This window comes from Mytilus edulis, chromosome 10 (assembly GCF_963676685.1).
Source record: "Mytilus edulis chromosome 10, xbMytEdul2.2, whole genome shotgun sequence".
Classification (NCBI taxonomy): Eukaryota; Metazoa; Mollusca; class Bivalvia; order Mytilida; family Mytilidae; genus Mytilus; species Mytilus edulis.
This window is the reverse complement of record NC_092353.1, coordinates 31,632,535-31,653,916: the sequence shown is the minus strand read 5'-3', so window position 1 is coordinate 31,653,916 and position 21,382 is coordinate 31,632,535. Positions and strand designations below refer to the sequence as shown.

The 21,382-nt window shown below is 31.4% G+C and overlaps 1 protein-coding gene across 1 annotated transcript in view; it reads right to left on the bottom strand.

The window, feature by feature from the left end:
• LOC139490895 (transient receptor potential cation channel subfamily M member-like 2) overlaps positions 1-21,382 on the bottom strand; it is a 69,792-nt gene that overhangs the window by 33,502 nt on the left and 14,908 nt on the right. The window contains exons 4-16 of the mRNA XM_071278029.1: positions 19,357-19,539; positions 18,351-18,572; positions 13,597-13,789; positions 12,917-13,115; positions 12,020-12,161; positions 10,095-10,188; positions 9,259-9,386; positions 7,653-7,847; positions 6,155-6,310; positions 5,292-5,470; positions 4,573-4,825; positions 3,739-3,835; positions 2,247-2,350 (exon numbers count right to left, since the gene is read on the bottom strand). Of these exons, the coding sequence (XP_071134130.1) occupies positions 2,247-2,350; positions 3,739-3,835; positions 4,573-4,825; positions 5,292-5,470; positions 6,155-6,310; positions 7,653-7,847; positions 9,259-9,386; positions 10,095-10,188; positions 12,020-12,161; positions 12,917-13,115; positions 13,597-13,789; positions 18,351-18,572; positions 19,357-19,539 (2,145 nt within the window). The remainder of the gene's footprint in view (positions 1-2,246; positions 2,351-3,738; positions 3,836-4,572; positions 4,826-5,291; positions 5,471-6,154; positions 6,311-7,652; positions 7,848-9,258; positions 9,387-10,094; positions 10,189-12,019; positions 12,162-12,916; positions 13,116-13,596; positions 13,790-18,350; positions 18,573-19,356; positions 19,540-21,382) is intronic.

The window sequence follows — 21,382 nt, the reverse complement described above, 5'->3', positions numbered from 1 at the left end:
ATGTTTAAATGATGTACAAAATTTCAAAATGAGATTATAACCCTACGCCTGTTGCATTTTTTGCAAAATTTAAAACATTGCAATAATTTCTGAATTTATAGTAGTCATAAATAACATATGTTGAAGAATTTCAATATGAGTTTAAAGTCTGATCATAGGGAATAATTAGTTTCAATGTTACTTTATAAAGGAGCAAGTGTTTTAAGGGCCCAAAATGACCCAAACAATAAAATGATTATTTCATGAAGAAAGATTTTCAATGTGATGCATACAAATGAGAGAATTTTAAGTAAAAAAGAGCAATTTTTAGTATGGAAATTTTTATTAAATCAACCTTTCAGGGATTTAGAAAAAAACTAATTTAACAATGAAGTATATGAATATAAAATAAGATATGTATACAAAAATAGTTCAATCCTCTGAGATGTAAGAAATAAAAACATGAAAATAAAATGTATATACAACAACAGTAAAAGCCTTAGAGAAATAATAAGTAAAGTAATGGATTCATTTATTTTTGTGGGTATCATTTCTTGTGGTTTGAGGAAAACTTGTGTTTACGTGGATATTTGATTTCATGGTTTAGCAATCTCTGTAAACAAAGCCTATATCAAAGTAGTAATTCACTTAACATTTGAATTTGTGGTTCACCTGTACCAACGAAACCCACGAAAATTAGCATCCCAACGAATGTTAATGAATCCACAGTTATAATATAAGTCAGTAAAGCGTAGTTATGCTGAAAACAGTCAAGATAATTTGACAAACCTTTATCAAATTAAGAATTAAACAAGAATGTGTCCCCAGTACACGAATGCCCCACTCGCACTATCATTTTCTATGTTCAGTGGACCGTGAAATTGGGATGAAAACTCTAATTTGGCATTAAAATTAGAAAGATCATATCATAGGGAACATGTGTACTAAGTTTGAAGTAGATTGGACTTCAACTTCATCAAAAACTACCTTGAACAAAAACTTTAACCTGAAGCGGGACAGACGGACGAACGAAGGGACAGAAGAACAAACGGTACGACAAACGAACGGACAGACGAACGAACGCACAGACCAGAAAACATAATGCCCCTCTACTATCTTAGGTGGGGCATAAAAATGTTGATGATTTTTTTAATCTTTGTTAGATTTATTTCTACTTATTGTCAAAAATTTATCAAGCCTTAGGTTTGGTTCTCATTTGATGGTAGAGAACTAAAGTGACAAAATAACTTCATAATCTGATTTTCAATATCAAACTACTTTCGATAAATACACATGTTTAGGTCTTATCCATACTTGGCTTCAAACATTTGGTTTGAGCATTTATCATGAAGGTAAATTAAGAAAAAAGCACTTAATCAAAAAGTGTTATTCTAATGTATTTTAAATATAAGCACCAAAATGTACCTTCTCCATACTTTACCAAATTTAAAGCAGAAAAAAATAAATAATTAAAATAATCTATATTTCTATATAAAGCATGCACCATTTTACATTATACTTACAACATTCACCTACTTACCAAATATTAAGTAGAATGAATATAAAAAAACAGGTACTTGTTTATGTAATATGGAAGGAAAAACACACACAAGATGTTGGGTTTCTGTCACTGAGACAGAAACCAAGTGACACAAAAACAGTTTTTATATTATTAATTAAAAAAAAACAATTCACACATTTTCTAAACTCTAATTCAACTTCTAATAAATTATCGTTGTTGAATTTTAAATCACTAATATGCATTTAAATCCTAAATAAAAAGACCAATATGTTTACCATAAATTTTCATTCTGCATATGCCTGAAAAATGAAATACTGGAATAATTTCAATACCAATATAAAATATTAACATTTTTAAAAGTTTCGTTAAATGTCAAGATACAAGTAAGCTTACAGCTAATTTCCTACAGCATGTAGAGCAAGACTTTGGTTAGCTTGCTTGCTTTGTTTGTATATTTTACAATTGCAATTGGGATAATGTCCAATCATATCATAACATAGTATACAGTTTTAATATGCCTATATATATTGTTTTAAGATGTCAATCTTAATTACAAAGCTTAGATTAATGTGTGTTCAAACAAAGCAAGCAATCCAACCAAAGTTTTACTATACAAGCATTAGAAAATTAGCTGTAATAAAATAGCTGTACACATCTTTTAAGTGTGCATTTGAATTATCAATATTTTTCACTGCCCTTTCTATATAAATTATCATATAGTAAATAAATGCAGAATGTCTCTTACATTGTTGAGTTCCATCTCTACTTCTGATTTTGTCCTTGGTAAGATGGCTGTTTCCTCATCAGATGATGATGCTTCAGAAAAGTCATCATCCTTTGAGTATGATTCTGTAATAAAAACTTTGATGTGAATATGTGTCACCTAGATTCATAATTAACTATTACACCTATGCCTGTCCCAATTGTATCAATTATTAAACCATGCCTGTCAAATTTGTATCAATTATTACACCTATGGCTGTCCCAATTTTATCAATAATTACACCTTTGTCTGTCCTATTCCTATTAATTATTACACCTATGCCTGTCCCAATTTGATCAATTATTACACCTATGCCTGTCCAAATTTGATCAATTATTACACCTATGCCTGTCCCAATTTGATCAATTATTACACCTATGCCTGTCCCAATTTGATCAATTATTACACCTATGTATGCCTTTCCCACTTGTATCAATTATGACACCTATGCCTTTCCCCAATTGTATCAATTATTACATCTTTGTCTAATTTGTATCAATAATAACATCAAAGCCTGTCCAATTTTTATCAACTGTTACATCTATGCCTGTCCCATTTGTATCAAATATTACACCTATGCCTGTCCCATTTGTATCAATGATTATGCCTTTGCTGGTCTCATTTGTATCAAATAATATCCCTATAGCCATCCCATTTGTATCAATGATAATGCCTTTACCTGTACAATTTGTTACAATGATTATGCCTACCCGGTATGCTCATCTCATTTGTATCAATTATTATCCCTTTAGCCATCCCGTTTGTATCAATGATGTTGTTTGGCTTTTAGAACACTATATAAAATTTTACCAAATAAAAATGATGATGTCTTACTCATTTATGTTATCTAGAATAACTGAAACTTTTCAAGAATTTAATCAGTGATTGATGCCCTTGCTTGTAAATACATAGCTAATTTAGCATTTTTTCATAACCATTACCATAATGGGACATCACTCCAGAATAGTGAAAATGACCCTACCCATAATCTAACTTGATCTGTGTTTGGTGGTTATAAGCTTTATGTATATCAAGATTCATACTATTTAGTTGAGGTAAACTTAAGTTAAATAATGTTAACCCATTCCGTGGGGCACTGATCAATAAAAATATATAAAACTTAATACCCCTCAGCAATGAGCCCCAAAATTATTACCAACATGGACGAAACAAAATGATGATCCAAATGATGACTACATAGAATGGCAAACAATCCTACCATGTTTGCAAACTTTCTGTAAAATGTTCTTAAAGTAGTTGCATTTAGAACCTCAAGGAGTCATTGTGTTGCACTATAGCTAGTACAATATATTGTCAAAGTCCCATAACTCTTTTAAAATATTCCAAATTAAACTGACAGTATAACTTTGTCAAAAGATTATGATGACTAATGATCCTACTAAGTATGCAAAATTAATGTCTACAATTTATGAAATTTATCTTCACTAGTTTTACTTTATATTACTGCTATTACCTTCTGTTGTCCTTCCTTTCTTTTCTTTCTTCTTTCCATCATCAACAAATGATATCCAAATAAACATAGGAAAGATAAGAAAAACACTGGACAAAATCTAAAAAGAAAAATTTCTGTTACAATTTATAACTTAAAACAGAGATTGATTAAGGATTGATCAGAATAGAGAGATTCTTAAATTCAAGATTATTCAAAAATTATATAGTGCATAAATATTCACTACTGCATGTTTGTTGGACTATCAACACAAAAGTGACTTATATCGGCAGTCAAATAATGCTACTAAAATTTTAAAAGTTTTTATCTAATTTTTCGCTACACATATTTTACTGCAGTTTTCACAGTAATCAAACATCCAAAACCATTTCTGAATAACAAAATTCAAAATAGACTATTTTAATATTACCAACTTTTGAATCTGAAGTTTATATTTTTTAGACTGGTTACCTACACTGTGGTTGGACATCATGGTACCAAATCAAGTAAGAGCAATGTAAAAGAGTAAAATCAAGCATTCAATGTGTACAATTTGTGGGGAAAATAACTGTTTAATATTTTCTTTGCATGGCAAAATCATTGGAAAATAGTAGACTTTCCCCTCAATATTACACTGATTATATGTTATATTTTACTTATTTCGGTTGCTCTTACTTTACGAAGTACTATATAGCTAGGATGTCTTACCACAGGATAGGTAACCTGTCGAAAAATGATAAAATCCAGAGACATAAATTGGTAATATGAAAATATAAAAACGTATGCATTGATATTTGGTTAGGCTTATTAAGATTGCATAGATACATCTGAATACTACTAAACCAATATTTGGTTTACCTTAAACCAATAAGGTAATCTACAGATACCCCAGTTTAATTCCTTCATCTGAATTGACCCATATAACTTCCTTGTTAGCCACTTCTGACAGCATGGATGTGCAATAAAGTTCAGATAATAAGCATTGTGAGCTATTTCTATTGTACTCTTGTTATTAAAGTCTGGTAGGGGTCTACATAACATAGAGTAGGCCTGGGCACTGGTATCTCTGTAACTAATGTCTAACACTCCTAAAGCCATGTTACCAAATTCTCTGAAAACAAATAAAAATCTATAAAAACAATGTGATAATAATATGTGAGAGAACAATTAAACACTCATGAAGCATAGATTGCATCACTAAAGCATCATTCAAATGTTGTCTGTCAGTCCAAATAGTTAATATGTCAAAGGTCAAAAACTTCAAAAAGCTTTTTGGGTTCTTTTTAACTTTTAATAAATAATATACAAGAAATGATAGCAGTGAAGTAGCTTACAGGGCACTTATCAATATAATTTCTATTTCCAAGTGGAATAACTTCTGTATAAAATAGTTGATGAGTGCTTATTATCTAACTCATCCAAGACCTTTTGATATAAATTTCTAAATTTTATTATTGCATATCTATCAACCCATTAAAATATAGGGACAAATAAATGTGTTGGCCTCTTTATTTGGCCTCTATATCCATAATACATTTATGAAAGGTTGAATAATATTTTTTTAAGATTTGTCTTACTTTGCCCGCTCCTCCATATCATTACGTTGAGATCTTTCCATTGGACATTTAGACAGTTCTCTGTAGATATTACTGCAGATCAGAGCCACAGGGATGGGTTCGTCACACCTATACCATAGAACCTTGGCTAGTTTGGGTCTACTTAAAAGTACAGCCCATACAATAAGACAGTTTACTGCCTAAAATTAGAAAAATAATAAGGTATTAAATGTAAAAAAATTTTCCTTGAGTACTTACTTATTCATGCTTTTTTCAGACTGCTAATGAAATCTTTACACATGATTTATATCTTAGTTGACATAAGGCTAAATTCTAGATTTAGGTATCAGTATGTACTGTTGAATTGATTGGTTCTTATTGGTAGTGTATCATTCACAATCATACTAATTTTTGTACCACATACACTTGCAAGTTATACAATAGCATGTGCCAATGTCTTTGTTGACATGGGGCTAAATTCTAGATTAAGGTATCAGAATGTACTGTTGATTAGATTGGTTCTTATTTGTACTTGTATCATTAGCAATCATCCTAATTTTTATAACATAAACAGTTGCAAGTTACACAATTCCACAACCTTCACCCTTACCTGGAACAATAGCGTAACATCACAACATAGAAAAATACAATATGAAATATCAATTGAAATGGCTCAACTCAATCAAAAGACATATGAAAATAAACAAGTGAATATACACTGAACCAATAAATTCTATCTATGATACAATATAAATACAAAATTAATAAAATAAGGGGTGAGATAATAAAAATTTCTGAAGTCAACCATATCCTTGAACAAAATACCGCCATGTACATGATATAACCATGAAAACTTTGCACAAATGTCTTTGTTAGATTTATACCTTCCTCTCAGCTACAGCAGGGTCTAAAACATACAGTTCTGCAGAATTCATGGATAATTCATACGGCTGAATAAAATCCTTAATTCCAGATAACTTAGCTACCAGTTTGTTTAGATCATTGATTAAGAAGTCATTAGGGAGTGACTGGTCAGGAATCTGAAAATAATAAATGTGTTATAGTCACCAATAGACTGTTGCATAATAATACTTTAAATTCAGAAATTGTTGCGACGTTACTTTTATTGCAAAATATATTATAGTCGTCAATGGACTCTTGCATAATAATAATATGAAGAAATACTCTGGAACAAAACAGCACAGGGTTGGTTTGAAAGTTTGTTTTCTTCCACAAATATGCGTCTGGCGTATATATAAAATTTAGTCCTGGTATCTATGATGAGTTTATATACTTATACAAACTCAACATCACATCCTATTTTTTTTATGATGATGTTGTTAATAGAGCCTGTAAATTGAGGTAGGATCCATGAAACTTATCTATCCTTCAAAAAACCTGTTCTAAGAGGTTTTAAATTTAACACAGAAATAAACAAGAATGTGTCCCCAGTACACGGATGCCCCACTCGCACTATCATTTTCTATGTTCAGTGGACCGTGAAATAGGGATAAACCCTCTAATTTGGCATTAAAATTTAAAAGATCATACCATATGGAACATGTATACTAAGTTTGAAGTCGATTGGACTTCAACTTCATCAAAAACTACCTCGACCAAAAACTTTAACCTGAAGCGGGACAGACGGACGAACGGACGAACGGACGAACGAACGAACAGACGGACGGACGCACAGACCAGAAAACATGATGCCCCTCTACTATCGTAGGTGGGGCATAAAAAATTTGAATACTGTTTTTATTGGAAGTAACATTGATTTTGTATCAACTATTAAATAAAATAAACTTAATATGTATTGCTATACAATTATTAATGCTTAAGATCCTACATCCTGTAGCTACTTTTATTTTGGCACTGTACAATGTCATGTTTTTCACAGACTGTTTGTCCCCTCTTTACATTAAATCCATTGGATGAGTACTGATTGATTACCTGGTCTTGGATACATTTCCTATTTATAGTTGTTATTGGCTTTGAACTAGTTTTCAGTAACTGTAAATACTCTCAGATTGGTACTTCATGTGTTTAGTCTTGTTTGTTAGCTTTATTTTTGTATAGATCAAAGCCCTTTTCTACAGGTTTTACAGTTCGTTTTTATATTGGGCCTTTCCCCAACCAGGAGCTTGTAATTCAGTGGTTGTTGTTTCTATATATCATATTTGTTTTGCATTTTATTTTGTACATAAATCAAGATGTTTGTTTTCTTGTTTGGATTGTTTTACATTTATCCATGTCTTTATATTGCTTGGTATGCAGTGTGGTATTTGCTCATTGCTGAAGGCCTTATATTGACCTAAGGTTGCTAGAATCTTCATCATTTGGTGTCTGGTGAATAGTTGTCTAATTGGTAATCATACGTACCATGTAATGTTTACCAAGAATTCCCTCCAGACAAACAGTGCTGAAGAATTCCGAGTCCTCAGCCCTCTCAAACAGATACTTCAGGTTCTTATGGTTTAAGTATTTATGAATCTGGTAACCTTGCTCCAAAAATAAAGAAACAAACTCCTCTCTGTCTTTCCTGATGAGTGACTTCTCAAATAATGTCTTGTCAACCTAAAATTCAAAACAGGGAAATATTTTAATATAAATAAAGATTTAATATTCCATCTTGTATTCAACAAGGAAATTAATAAGTATTATGATGCATTCTGAACAACAAAACTTAAAATTAATACTTTGCCATATAAGTTGTACAATGTAACCAGTAGTTTTTTCACTTTATAGTTTACTTACATATCATCACTATTATTATACATGTATTCAGTAACTTACAACGGAATATTACTTTATTTATTTCACTTGACTGGGTGGAGTGTAACCTGGTCACTCATTATAGACCAGTCCATTTATAGACAGGTGTTTTGGGATAAACTCATCAATGAAGTGTCCAGTTATGGTCATTGATCCAGTTACAAAATATAAACATTACATGTGTATTCGCAAAATAAATAATGAGACAAAACTGTTGATTTTCTTGTAATGCGTAAATATTGTCACATTTTGGAATTTATGGATATTAAAGTAAAGCTATAATGACAACAGTTGCAAAATCACTAGCCAGTCAGCACTAACTAAGGTTGTAAGTTCGAAGCCTGCTCGTGCACGTGCATTTGACTCCAATCTTAATTGACTAGGATTGTCAGTTTTCCTATCAAATGTTGGTGGTTTTCTCTGGGAATTACAAATTCCTCCACCAATAAAAACTAGACGCCAATAATTAGCAAAAAAAAAAGCCCTTAAAAGTGGCTTAAAACATCAAAAATCAATCAATCCACCTTACAGCACCATATTTTCTAGGATCATTCATACTATATTCTTCATAACTATATGTATTACTAGAACACACCCGTGATATCGCGGGTCCGTCACTGAATTAAAGTATATAACTATGCGCAAGCCTTATTTTAGTATTAGTATTGTCATCTGATACAGTCATGCCGATTATAAGATACACAGTTTTCTCTGCTTTCAAATCTTTCTGTTTGAACCCGTCGAACTGGAACTTATCAATTATTGGTAATATTAATTATTTGGAAACAAAAGGTCCTGGAATGGAGTATTTTTTAATCAACAGCATTGTCCTATAAGGCTATATTAGTTATAAATAAAGTTGAATTCTTTAATTCGCTGTTTTACGTCCTGTGATTATGACCAGTGTATATAGCATATTAATCCTGAATACACCGTTTGTTGGTGCGCCTGTCAGATGTGGAACGTACAGATAAGGTAATAGGTAACAGGTGAATATACTATTGGTATCGGTATCGGACTCGACCCGGAACTTCTTAATTATTGGCAATATTAATTACGTGGAAAACAAAAGGGCCTGGAGTGGTGTAATTTTTAATCTACACCTTTGTACTATATTAGTTATATATAAAGTTGAATTCTTTGATTCGTCGTTTTAACGTGATGACGGCTGACAAATTGGACCTCGTAATTTTAGTATTATAGATAAGTATACCTTGATTTTAGACACATTTTGAGATGAAAATATTTCTGTCTGAGCCAAATCTGCCCTGTTCCAGTCCAATAACAGGGTTAAATCTTTGTAAGCTCTTTCTCTCCATCTTGAACTTTTCTTTATTTCACCTTTAAAGCACAATAAAATCTTAAACATAAAATTTGTATCCCAAATGGTATTCATTAAAATTTAACTAGAATATATTCTGAGCAAAAAATAATAAAAGGGATGAATAGATGGATTTGTGTTTAACATGCAGTGGCAAATTAAATGCAAATTCAGAATATTGTAAAATCATATGAATATGAACCCAGTTTTGTACTAGACCGATACTTAAACCAAATTTCCACCTGCTTGTTCACAAAGAACCAAATTATTCTGACTGTTAGCCAACCAGTCGTTGCTCTTCCTCCTTTCTGTGTCAAGCTATGCCAAAAAAGCAGCAAATATCAATTTAAAGTCTTTGGTTTGAACGACCAGGGATTGAATACATGACCTTCCACATCAGAAGTGTGCAGGCTAACATGAGACCACCCAGGCTTTGATCATTATTATTGAGAGTTATGAGATATTATTTTTACCACTGACAATAAGTATTGAAATAATAATAACTTTGTTTTCAGAAGACAGATAGTAGAGTGCTCAATTTTAATATTTCCAAAAAGAAAATGGCAATAATATTTGAAGATTCATAAGAAATTGATTACTACTAACTGACCCTTGTGAGCTAACTTTAGACCTATCAATTCATTTCAAGGAAACTCTGTTTTAAAAACTAGTTTATCCTGAAAGTTTTCAATTTTTTTTAAACCTTACTTGAAAGGTTTGTATCTTACTTTTTAGGAGAGCTTTTAGTATGTACTTGTCAAGATCAGCCAAGTTTCCGTCCGCACCCTGTGTATTTATTACTGTCATAAAAGTCCTATCATCCTGAAATATAACAATAAAAGATCACTGGCTTTGTAAAAATGAATTAATAATATGTAATAATGGGGTTACAATAAAACTGTAAACATTTATGCCTTTGATCTTTTCTATCAATCAAAATGAAATTTGATTTCAATCATTAAGCCATCAGAAAAAATCACAATGGGTGGTATTGTATATAATGAATAATGAATCAGATAATTGAAGTCAAATCAGTGATCATGGCTATGACAGCTAATGTCCTTTGACACAGGACATCTATCTGTCACGGAATAGAAGTTCCTTCATAACATAAGTTCCAAAAGGAAAGAATATTCTGGAATATTATTTCCACAGGAATAAATATTACAGTATATGTTCCTAACGGAATAAATGGTATAGAATATTTGTTCCAACAGGAATAGGTATTATGACAATGTTTATAATAAAGTTTCCATTGGAACTTCTGTTAGGTGGAACAAATATATGTTGACAGGTTCACACAGAAACAATCACAGGATTATTTCTTAAGCATTTGGTCGCAATGGATTACATACATATGACAGAGTTGTCTTGTTACAGCTAGAGATTTGAAACATTTGGAGATTGGGCCTCATAACTGGAGATTTTTTATCTATATTTTTTTAGACGTTTTTTATTGTCCATGTTACCATTAATATACTAGTATTATCTTAACAAGATAAAAAAAAAACTGGTAGTTACACAATTTTGTGATTTGATAATAGGATAAAATAACATATCATTCTAAACCGCATGTTACGATTGCACGGACTGGTCCTACATTTGCGCGGAAAATATCAACGTTTGCGCGAAAAAACACATTACGTTTGCACGAATTTTACCTGTTGAAAAGTTACTACATTTGCGCAGATTTATACAAAATTATATGAAAAATAAATCCATAACTTTTATAAAAAACAAGAATGTGTCCCAAGTACATGGATGCCCCACTCACACTATCATTTTCTATGTTCAATGGACCGTGAAATTGGGATAAACACTCTAATTTGGCATTAAAATTAGAAAGATCATATCATAGGGAACATGTGTACTAAGTTTCAAGTTGATTGGACTACAACTACATCAAAAACTATCTTGACCAAAAACTTTAACCTGAAGCGGGAAAGACGAACGGACGGACGAATAGACAGACGAACAAACGAACAGACGGACTATCTACTCTACTATTGAAGGCGGGGCATAAAGATACTTAATATTGTTTAAATAAACTGATATTTGAACAAATTATCATTTTCATTGAGATTATTATACAAGTTAAGGCGACTACTTACATTAAAATTCGCGACAGTGATAACCAAGCCCTTGTAAAACGCACAGAAAGAGAAAATTCAGTAAACTGTTCAACAATTTCTGAAATTTCAAAATGGTGAAATTTCCCATCAATGCTATCTCAAATCGCTAGGATACAAGTACCAGGCAAGGACTGATCTATAGATGATTCCTGTATGGATATCATCTGCATGTTACTGCGTTTTATTTATGACTATATACTTTGAATGTTATTTTCCATGATAGCCGCTTTATTTTATTCAAAACGATTACTTTACATAAATGTATAGCTTTTAAAAGTTTATATAAATTATATAAATTACTTAAGACTTGTATTATTTATATTTATCAATAAGATGTGGCATGATGGCCAATTTATGTTCAAAACAGCATTCAAAAAACAAATTACAGGTAAAAAAACCTCAAGTAAACTACAGGTAAATTCGTGCAAACTTAATACCATTTCTCTGTGCAAATGTAATGCGTGTCATTTTAAAATGGTGCAAATGTAGGTGGCCCATACTAAATACAGATGAAAACATACCTCTTTTGACAAAGTTATACATTCAATAATTTTATCTCTGAAGGCATTACGAGCAAAGTCATTCTTATTAAAATCATCAGGGAAATTGTGAATAATCAACTTTAGTAATTCAGGACTCAAATGGCCAACTTCTGCAACAGATCTACAAAGTAATAAAATTTTAATAATTCTAAATCTTTTAATATATACTCAGAACATACAACTATACTGTTTGATGATCAGTGACAATCAGAAATTGAAGTTTTTCTATACTATTATTCAGAAAATATATGTAAATTATTTTCAATAAACAAAAGGTTTTCAAAAGTCAAATTTTCCACCAAAAACAAAGATATTTGTCATTTTACAGGTGGATATAATAAGTTTATTTATTACTTTAAACATTAACCATTAACCCCACCACATTTTGTATGTGCCTGTGCAAAGTCGGGTCCTGTAATTTGGCGGTTGTCGTTTGTTGCTATCTAACATATTTATTTTTATTTCTCGATTTTGTACATAAATTAGGCTGTAAATTTTCTGGTCATCATTTGTTTTACATTTCTCCTATCAGGGCCTTTTATAGCTGACTACATGATATGGGCTTGTTCATTGTTGGAGGCCGTACGGTGACCTATATTTTTTGTATCATTCGGTATGTTTTGGAGAGTTGTCACATTGGCAATCATACCACATCTACTAATTTTTATATACAGGACGTATCTACAGTGTAACATGTGTTATCTGACACACTGGGGGACCAGAAAAAAATGCCTTATTAAAAAGGGTATTGGAATAAGCAGGTATTTTCTACAAGGATATGCATATTTTGGGACCAGAAAAATGTGTCAGTTAAAGCTGGATATTGAATACTCAGGTGTCAGATTCGACAGGTTACACAGTATTAAGTTATCTCACCTGTCTTGGGTTTCCTCTATAGCATACGCCAATAAATTAGCACAGCCTCCAGTCCCTTTGACAACAACCACTGGCATTTTATGGCGCAGATAAAAAAGAACTAGATCTATTTTTTGAGGTCTTCCCTGAATTAATAATCCAACAACAGGAATGGTTTGAGGTGGAGGCTCTACAACTTCAGCCTCATTTTCATCAGAATCTGTAAGAAAATCTTTCCTTTAACATTTTTTTCTCTGAAAAATCTCAATTTCTGAGGCAATTGGATTATAAGCTATGATATACATGTATTTTTAAAAGCAGATTTTCGGGTTTAATAGAATTTTTAGAATTTCTCCTTCTTGATGTCCATCCAAAAATTTTCTTTCATTCAGGAGATATTCACATGCGTCACAACTAGATCACCTATTCCCAGCTTCAGGAGTATTTCTCAAATCTTGTTGTCTTATTGACAGTTTTTCACATTTGCCTTAGCAGAACTTTTAAAAGTATTCTAACTATTGATTCCTTAGCTTTGTCTTACAAAAAAAATCACATTTTGACCCTTGGTCATAAAATGTACCGCCTAATTTGTCACATTATTTGCCTTAATGAATAATTTGCATAACATTTGGATTTGGTTTTTATTTAACTGGGAAATCAATGTAATTCATTGCAACCAGTGTAATAATTAAAAATTTTACTGTAACTAAGGAGTCGTCTGTAACGTCTAGGTCGACCCAACTGACATTCCAACTGCTTTTCAAAATTTGATCTGAAGTCTATGTAATGATCCTCCGTCTCTGATTCCACCAAGATAAAATGTGTGTGATCTGGGTTTAGTTCGTGAATATCCTTATTTGGTTTACAACCTTCATTGGTAAGTGTCAATCCCTCCTGAAAATTAAAAAAATATTTTTTTTTTTACAGCGAGTTGCTTATAGGTGTTACTGTAAAACTTTACCTATAGCTCAACCTGTTTTTAAAATTGACAATACAATAGGGACATTTAAATTGACCAGTTGGTATTGTTAGATTTAAATCTACCTTGATGCTACCTGTAAAAAATTTTATTCACCTAACCCAAAGTTTCAGCATGCTTTTTTCCTGAACTTTTTCTTACCTAGGATTATTCTATTGAGAGATTTTTATTTTACTGTCATTCAAAATATTAGGAGTTATCAAGCCAAACAAGAATGACTATATCATATATGTTATTTTCTTGCAGTTTATTTAAAATTGCATGGCCTAAAATGCACTACATTTCATCTTAATGTTTGCATAGCCACTACTAGCAGTGTTTAATACCCTAAATAATCCAGTCGTAATATTTCACTCACTTTATGAAACATCAAAATCATATTTGAATAAACAATTTCATTTATTTTTTTACACTGATATTTGACATCTCATCCAGAATTCCAAAGTTTTTAAATAATTCCCAATTTTATTCATTTTTCACTACTTAAAGTCATAAGAAACCTCAAATTAAATAAAAAATTGCATATGTTTTTTATAACTAAATGGATAGTTTTCTTTATACAACTTATGTACATATACTTTTTTCTGAGGAAAATTCTTTAATTTGTCCACATTTAGAAGAAGTTTACTTATTTTTAATTGCTTGCTTCCAGCAAGCAATTCGCCGACATATTTTCCGTATGCATAGTGACCTGAGCGTAACCCTCCTCGTAAAAATCCGGTGACCACAATACGCATGGATCTGTCATTGAAATAAACAAATATCTGATTATACAGGTTAAACACGTGCTCAATACCCATGCTTTTTGTGATTTGTTTACTATAAGGTGACAATCGGTAAAACTCGGCTTCAAAACACGGTATTTAATGAGCTGCCATATTTGTTAAATCATAACAAACAGAGAGAAAAAAAATTGACGATTATATGATATATTTGTGAAAATAATGATAAAATCGTGCACAGAGGACTAAGTTTATGATGTATACATGCATTGGTTCAAGAATTGGACAAACATTATTTTTCACCACTCACTCGTTTCATATGACTTTAACTAGATTTTTTTCTAAATCCATAGTATAAATTCTGATTAACTTCCCATGATATACATCCTAATTTAACAGGTGCAGAATCTATACATAATTCAGAATCTTGTAAAATTTTTCTTATCATTTCCATTACTATATTCCAAACAGTTATCCTCACTTTACAAATATTTTGTAATATTTTATTTATATTTTTACTATATATCACTTGATTTTTCTATATCAACAGTAAACATTTTATTTCATTTCCTATTATAAATTTCCAAATCAAACAATATTTGATCCAGATTTTTATAATGACTATTTCCAATTTCACATTCACTTAAAACATTTCCCCACGTTAGGAATATTTTAGAATATTTTACTTTCATTTTTCACTTTAGCACTAGATTAGACTATATCCACTGCATTAATTCAACATTTTATTTCATTTCCAAGATCCCATTTAAATGGTAAATCATCTTAAGTTTGTAATAGATCCCAAATTAATAATGAATGTTTTTAAAATCACATTTAAAGCCACAGAAACATGTTGGATGAACTAACACTATATCTCCTACTTGAATTCCAGTTTTGAAATTTTTTAATCTTTAACATAACTAAATCCCATCGTATGAAAATTTGAATTTCCTTGAGCAAACACAGCATTTTATGCACAAAAGTCCCACTAATATTATAACAGATTTCAAAGAAAAAACACAGCAAGGTATACTCCAAACTTATTTTCGAATTTTACATGTACAACATCATATGTAATTAAGCCCCACAAAACAGTTTGAATGAATTATTTCCTCCTTGATGTCCTTCATGACAATAAAATCTTGAAAAAAACACATCACATTTTAAGAAGCAAAATTGCTATAAAAAATCTAAGAAGTGAATTCAAATAAAATAAATCCAATATTATATGCACAATGACACCAAAAGATTTCAAACATTGCAAATAATAATCCAAAATGAGAATCTTGAAGGGACATGTGAAGAAATGAACAACATATCCATCTGAAAATTTAAACTGTAAACACCTGAACAGCTATTTCTTGTTTCACTGGCAGCTGGACAATACTATATATAAGGGTTAGAATTTTAAAGAAGCATTTAATGTGTAAAAACAGTTTAATTTTCAAACATAGTAATACATATTTAATTTAATCTTTTACTGATTTAGAATTTCAGGTAAAAAATAGATAAATTATATATATCAGGGATTTAAAACAATGAAAACCAAAACTATTTTCTTCCCTATCAATTTTTTAATAGAATAATCCTAGGTAAGAAAAAGTTCAGGAAAAAAGCATGCTGAAATTTTGGGTTAGGTGAATAAAAATCTGTACAGGTAGAATCAAGGTAGATTTAAATCTAACAATACCAACTGGTCAATTTAAATGTCCCTATTGTGTTGTCAATTTTAAAAACAGGTTGAGCTATAGGTAAAGTTTTACAGTAACACCTATAAGCAACTCACTGTAAAAGGGTTTTGTACATATGCAAGGGGACAAGTATCTGACCATGATTTTAATAAAAAAAAAATCTTCCTTGTATTTGACAACCCCTTCTAGTACTTGTAAATAATCAAACAAAGTTACCTAAAATTAGAGACTAAGAATCCCTTATTACTTATGTAATGTGTTTCCCAAGCTTCTTATGTAAGCCTTAGTCATGACATTCGACTATTCAACTATAGCATTGACCAAAGTACATTTTGTATGAAGCACAGAAGTGATCCATTCTAAAAATGTGCGCACGGTCAATGCTATTACAATTCTATGAAATTACTGAAAGAAGCATTCAATACTTAATGTAAATTTTATGCTATGATCATGAAAAATCAATTTTCATGATCTATTTCTTTACGGCATAACCTGTGCACTATTTTGTGATTGCCAGGGGCATAGCTAGAAAGAAATGATGTGGAATCAACTACTGCCGAGCGGAGCGAGGTGAGAAAAATTTGGGACCCTATTATGCAGAAATTTTTTTTTTTCGGTTTTCGGTCATAGGAGGGTTAAAAGAGGAGCTATATGTAGATAAAAATTTATGAATGTAAATCTATTAATAAATCTTCTGAATATAGTAATACATAAACAACACATATTTGTGATACAGAATTTACTCAAAATTGTCCAAAATCTGCTCTTCGGGTCTGGGCAGAAACAAACTTCTCTATTACTTTGTCAACATTCACACTGAAATCCCAATGAATATGCAGTAATGCTATGTAACTTTCGTTGTTCATTGTTGATCGTACATTTGTTTTCAATTACATACGTAGTACCGTGACTGATAGATCTCAGGGCCATCAAGGCATGGTAGCACTCGCGAGAAGTTATAAACCAGCGTACGTGTTCGGCATCGAGCGACCACCCAATTGAATTCGTCAAACTTACATGCTAGGTCAGTTTCGTATGTTTTAGACAATATTGAGAGATTTTTTCGTTTGTAATATTTCCTATAACACGATGAAGCAGATACAGCACAAAGAAGCAATTTTCTGATAACTTGACGCGACTCCACTCTCCAGTTGCCTTATCATATGGTCTATGAACGCAAAAAATAATGAGACTTTCCAATACTGTTTTGGCGTGGTTGCAGGGTGATTGGCTTCGGTAGTCTGTCAATCACATCATCGGCATAATTTCAAGGATATCGAAGGGATCTGATAATTCTAATGCCGATTGGTACATCTCATTCCAAACTGATGAACTGTACACTGTAAAATGTGCTCCAAAACTACATATCTTAGATTAAGTATTACAAATTCAAAAGTAAAAATCTTGTAAAAGATACAAGTATCCTTCCGATTTTGTCATAATCTCCAAAAAAAAAAAATATTTTGAAACCAAATGTCGTTATTTAATGATATTTCATCAATCAAAAAAAGTGACAACATAGGTGTTCCTTTAACATTCAATTTAAAAAAAATTATTTTGCCATTTCTTTTTTTGCATGCCGAATCAATGTGCACGCAACTTCGGAGATACGATCTTTTTCGGAATGAACAGCTTCATCAACACTTGTAACTAGGTTGTCAAACTAATATCCAGGATAGACAGAAAAGACACCAACAGTCTCTGATTCCGATTGAACAACTCATCTCTCTCTCTTCTGCTTCTTTTTTTTTTTTTTTTTTTTTTTTTTTTTTTTTTTTTTTTTTTTTTTTTTTTTTTTTTTTTTTTTTTGTGAAAATGACGTGGATGCATGTGCTGTCGTGACTCCGGGTAGCTACGCCCCTGATAGCATGTGTTATCAGGAATGTTAAATTTCATTGGGATATGAAGGTGAATTTTAGTATGAAGCACAATATTAAGCGTTGTTATCAAATCAAAATAACTGATTCTGCTGAAAAATACATGTAATGTAATTATTCATGTCATGTCATGTCTGTCATGTCTGTCATGTCTGTCATGTCTGTATAATAACATGTAAAACTTACAGAACCATCAAGTTGATCATTATAAATAACTTTCTGTTTTTGTATTACACCAATTACGGTTAATCGATGAAATTTCTTCACAGCATCAGGTCTTAGCTGACTCAGATCAACTCTGCTATTTGTCCTGATGAATTTCTCCTCGTTTACAGCCTCGCCCACTATACTGGCTATACCATTATCTACTCCATTAGTCACAATCCACATCTCAGTAGAATTGGCTGCCTAAGAAAATATCAAGATAAAACTCAATAAGTAAACAGGCAAATTCAGTATTTGTAGGTAACTTTTTATCTTAGCTCCTAGCATTGAAATGAAACAAGTCAGGATCCACCGGCCTTTGTTTGTCTTGTATGTTTTTAATTTTAGTTCATTTATATGTTTTGGAGTTTAGTGTGATGTCCATTTTCACTGAACTAGTACACAATTTTATTTAGGGGCTAGCTAAGGACCACATCCCAATGCAGGATTTTCTCAGTGCGTTGAAGACCTGTTGGTGGCCTTCGGCTGATGTCGGGTTGTTGTCACTTTCAAATATTCCCCATTTCCATTCCCAATCTCATTAAGGATAAATTAAGATTAACACAGGTGCTCAGGAAGGGTAATCATTTCCTTCTTAAAAATGGTACTCATCATGTTTCCCATTTACAATTTACTACAGGACTGATTATCTATCAGACACTGATTATGAACCAAACCAACTCCTACATACTTTGGATTCATTTATTTTCGTGGGTACCAATATTATCTATATTATATCTTAACAATTAAACTAAATGGCAATACTTTACTGTATTTTGTAATAATTATTCCATTGCAACTCAACATTATTAAGCTACACACCAAATAATAAGCCCTTCCTTCCATAGAAGCCAAGCCAACTTTGATAGAAGTCTTTCAAATGTGTTTTGGATGGACAGAAAGACAGAGGAAGTTGAGTGGTTACTAGACCTGCTTTAAAGTTGTTTAAAGATGGTAGTAACTGAAAATATTCTTTCTGAAGCAATACCTTTATCAAACCTTTCTTAAACTGGTCTCTCAATCTTGGATTTTTCCATATCTTCTCATTACGTACACCAGACATAATGGATAACACTATCTTAGGACTCCTCATGTTCCAAAAGCGTTCCATGAAATATGTAAGTTCATATGGAGTAGCATCCCAGGGAACACACACATAGTGCTTTTTATGCTGGAAAGAAAAACAAATTAAGCATAAAATACCCTTGGCATAATAGAATTACTTCTAATGAAAATAAGAAGATATATGAGACAGTAAAAATGTATGTACATGTGACCATGATGTGTCTGAATTAATCTTGATTTTTGTAATATAGGTTAAGGAATTCCACAGAGATTCTATGTAATTTGTTCATCAATGTCTTTTATTTGTTCTATTATAAAAACAGAAGATGTGGTATGATTGCCAATAAGACAACTCTCCACAAAAGACCAAAATGACACAGACATTAACAACTATAGGTCACCGTACGGCCTTTAACAATGAGCAAAGCCCATACCACAGAGTCAGCTATAAAAGGCCCCAAAATGACAATGTAAAACAATTCAAACAAGAAACGTTACGGCCTAATTTATTTAGTTGTCAAACCTTAGAAAAGTACAGCCATATCTTAAATGAATCTTAACATCTTCTTTACTAATTACATCTTATATCAAGAATTTATGGGTTTTGATTTGTTGATAGCCATTATGTTTGTTTTTTTTTTTTAATTTTACCATTTTTCTTACATCTGCATAACTATGTATGTCATTTCCTGACTTTATAAGCCCTCTCAACTAACATTTATTAAGTTTGTTCTAATGTTGTGATGTAACACCACTGTCCCAAGCTAGGAGAGAGTTGAGCACTCACAATCATGGTTAACCTCACCTCCTTCTTTATGTGCCTGTCCCAAGTCAGGAGCCTGTATTTCAGGAGTTGTTGTTGGTTCATTTCTGTCATATTTGCTTTTTGTAAATTATTTAAGTTATTCTAAATTAAGCCATTAGTTTTCTCTATTGATTTGATCCATATTTTTTTCTTTATGTCTATACAGTATTGGTCTTCTAATTGTTGAAGGCCTAATATAGCTAGCTAAAACTGCTTACATCCATTTCATTTGAACTTTGGTGGATAGTTGTCTCATTGGCATTTATACAACATCTCTTTATCTTAATATTCTGGTGGATTATTCTTCCAATACTTAATTTGTATATGTATAACCCAAAGATGAAAAAAAAACATTTGACAAAACAAATAATAATGAATCTAACGTATAAAAGGGAAAGCATTTAACCATATAGATTATTAAATAATTATATATTTCTCAAGTTTCAGTAGAATTTTTTTTTATGTCAATTGAAAAGCATATATGTTAATGTATTCACCTTTTTATCATAATCATGACAAAGATGTTTACTATAGGCGATCAGTGATTTTGCAAATAATGCCAATAAGATCAAATATATAGATGATGTCATCAGAAAAAGGTTAAACAATAATGTATCCATGAAAAACCACTGACTTTCCTTTTATCTAAATGAGATGACCAGCTGATGCCACCAAAAGCTAGTTTGTAATGGTACGATCAGCTGATGCTATCAAAAACTAGTTTGTAAAGGTACAAGTTCGAACTATTGCTGGTACATTGACATCGAATGGGAAAATTGTAAATAAAAAAAATTGTTTGTGTCTAATCAAATATGTCATATCTTCATACTTGGTGTCAGTGAAATGGATTCATTTATCTTTACCTGATGTTTTCAATTTTGTTTTTCAATGTACTAAATGTTTTTTGCTGTATGATAAACGTTTGAAAGGATTAAAAATAATTTATGAATGTCATAAGTTTATATAGTTCACTTGCAGTTCATGAACACAATGTTTTTGAATAGTCCTCTTTTATAAACATCTTTTTGAGATTACAAATGGTACTAGAAATGTGGATGAACTGTATGAAAAACTTAAAAGAATATAAGATGTTGGGCCAGTGAGATAAATGTCCACTATGATGTGAATAATTCCAAACACTGAA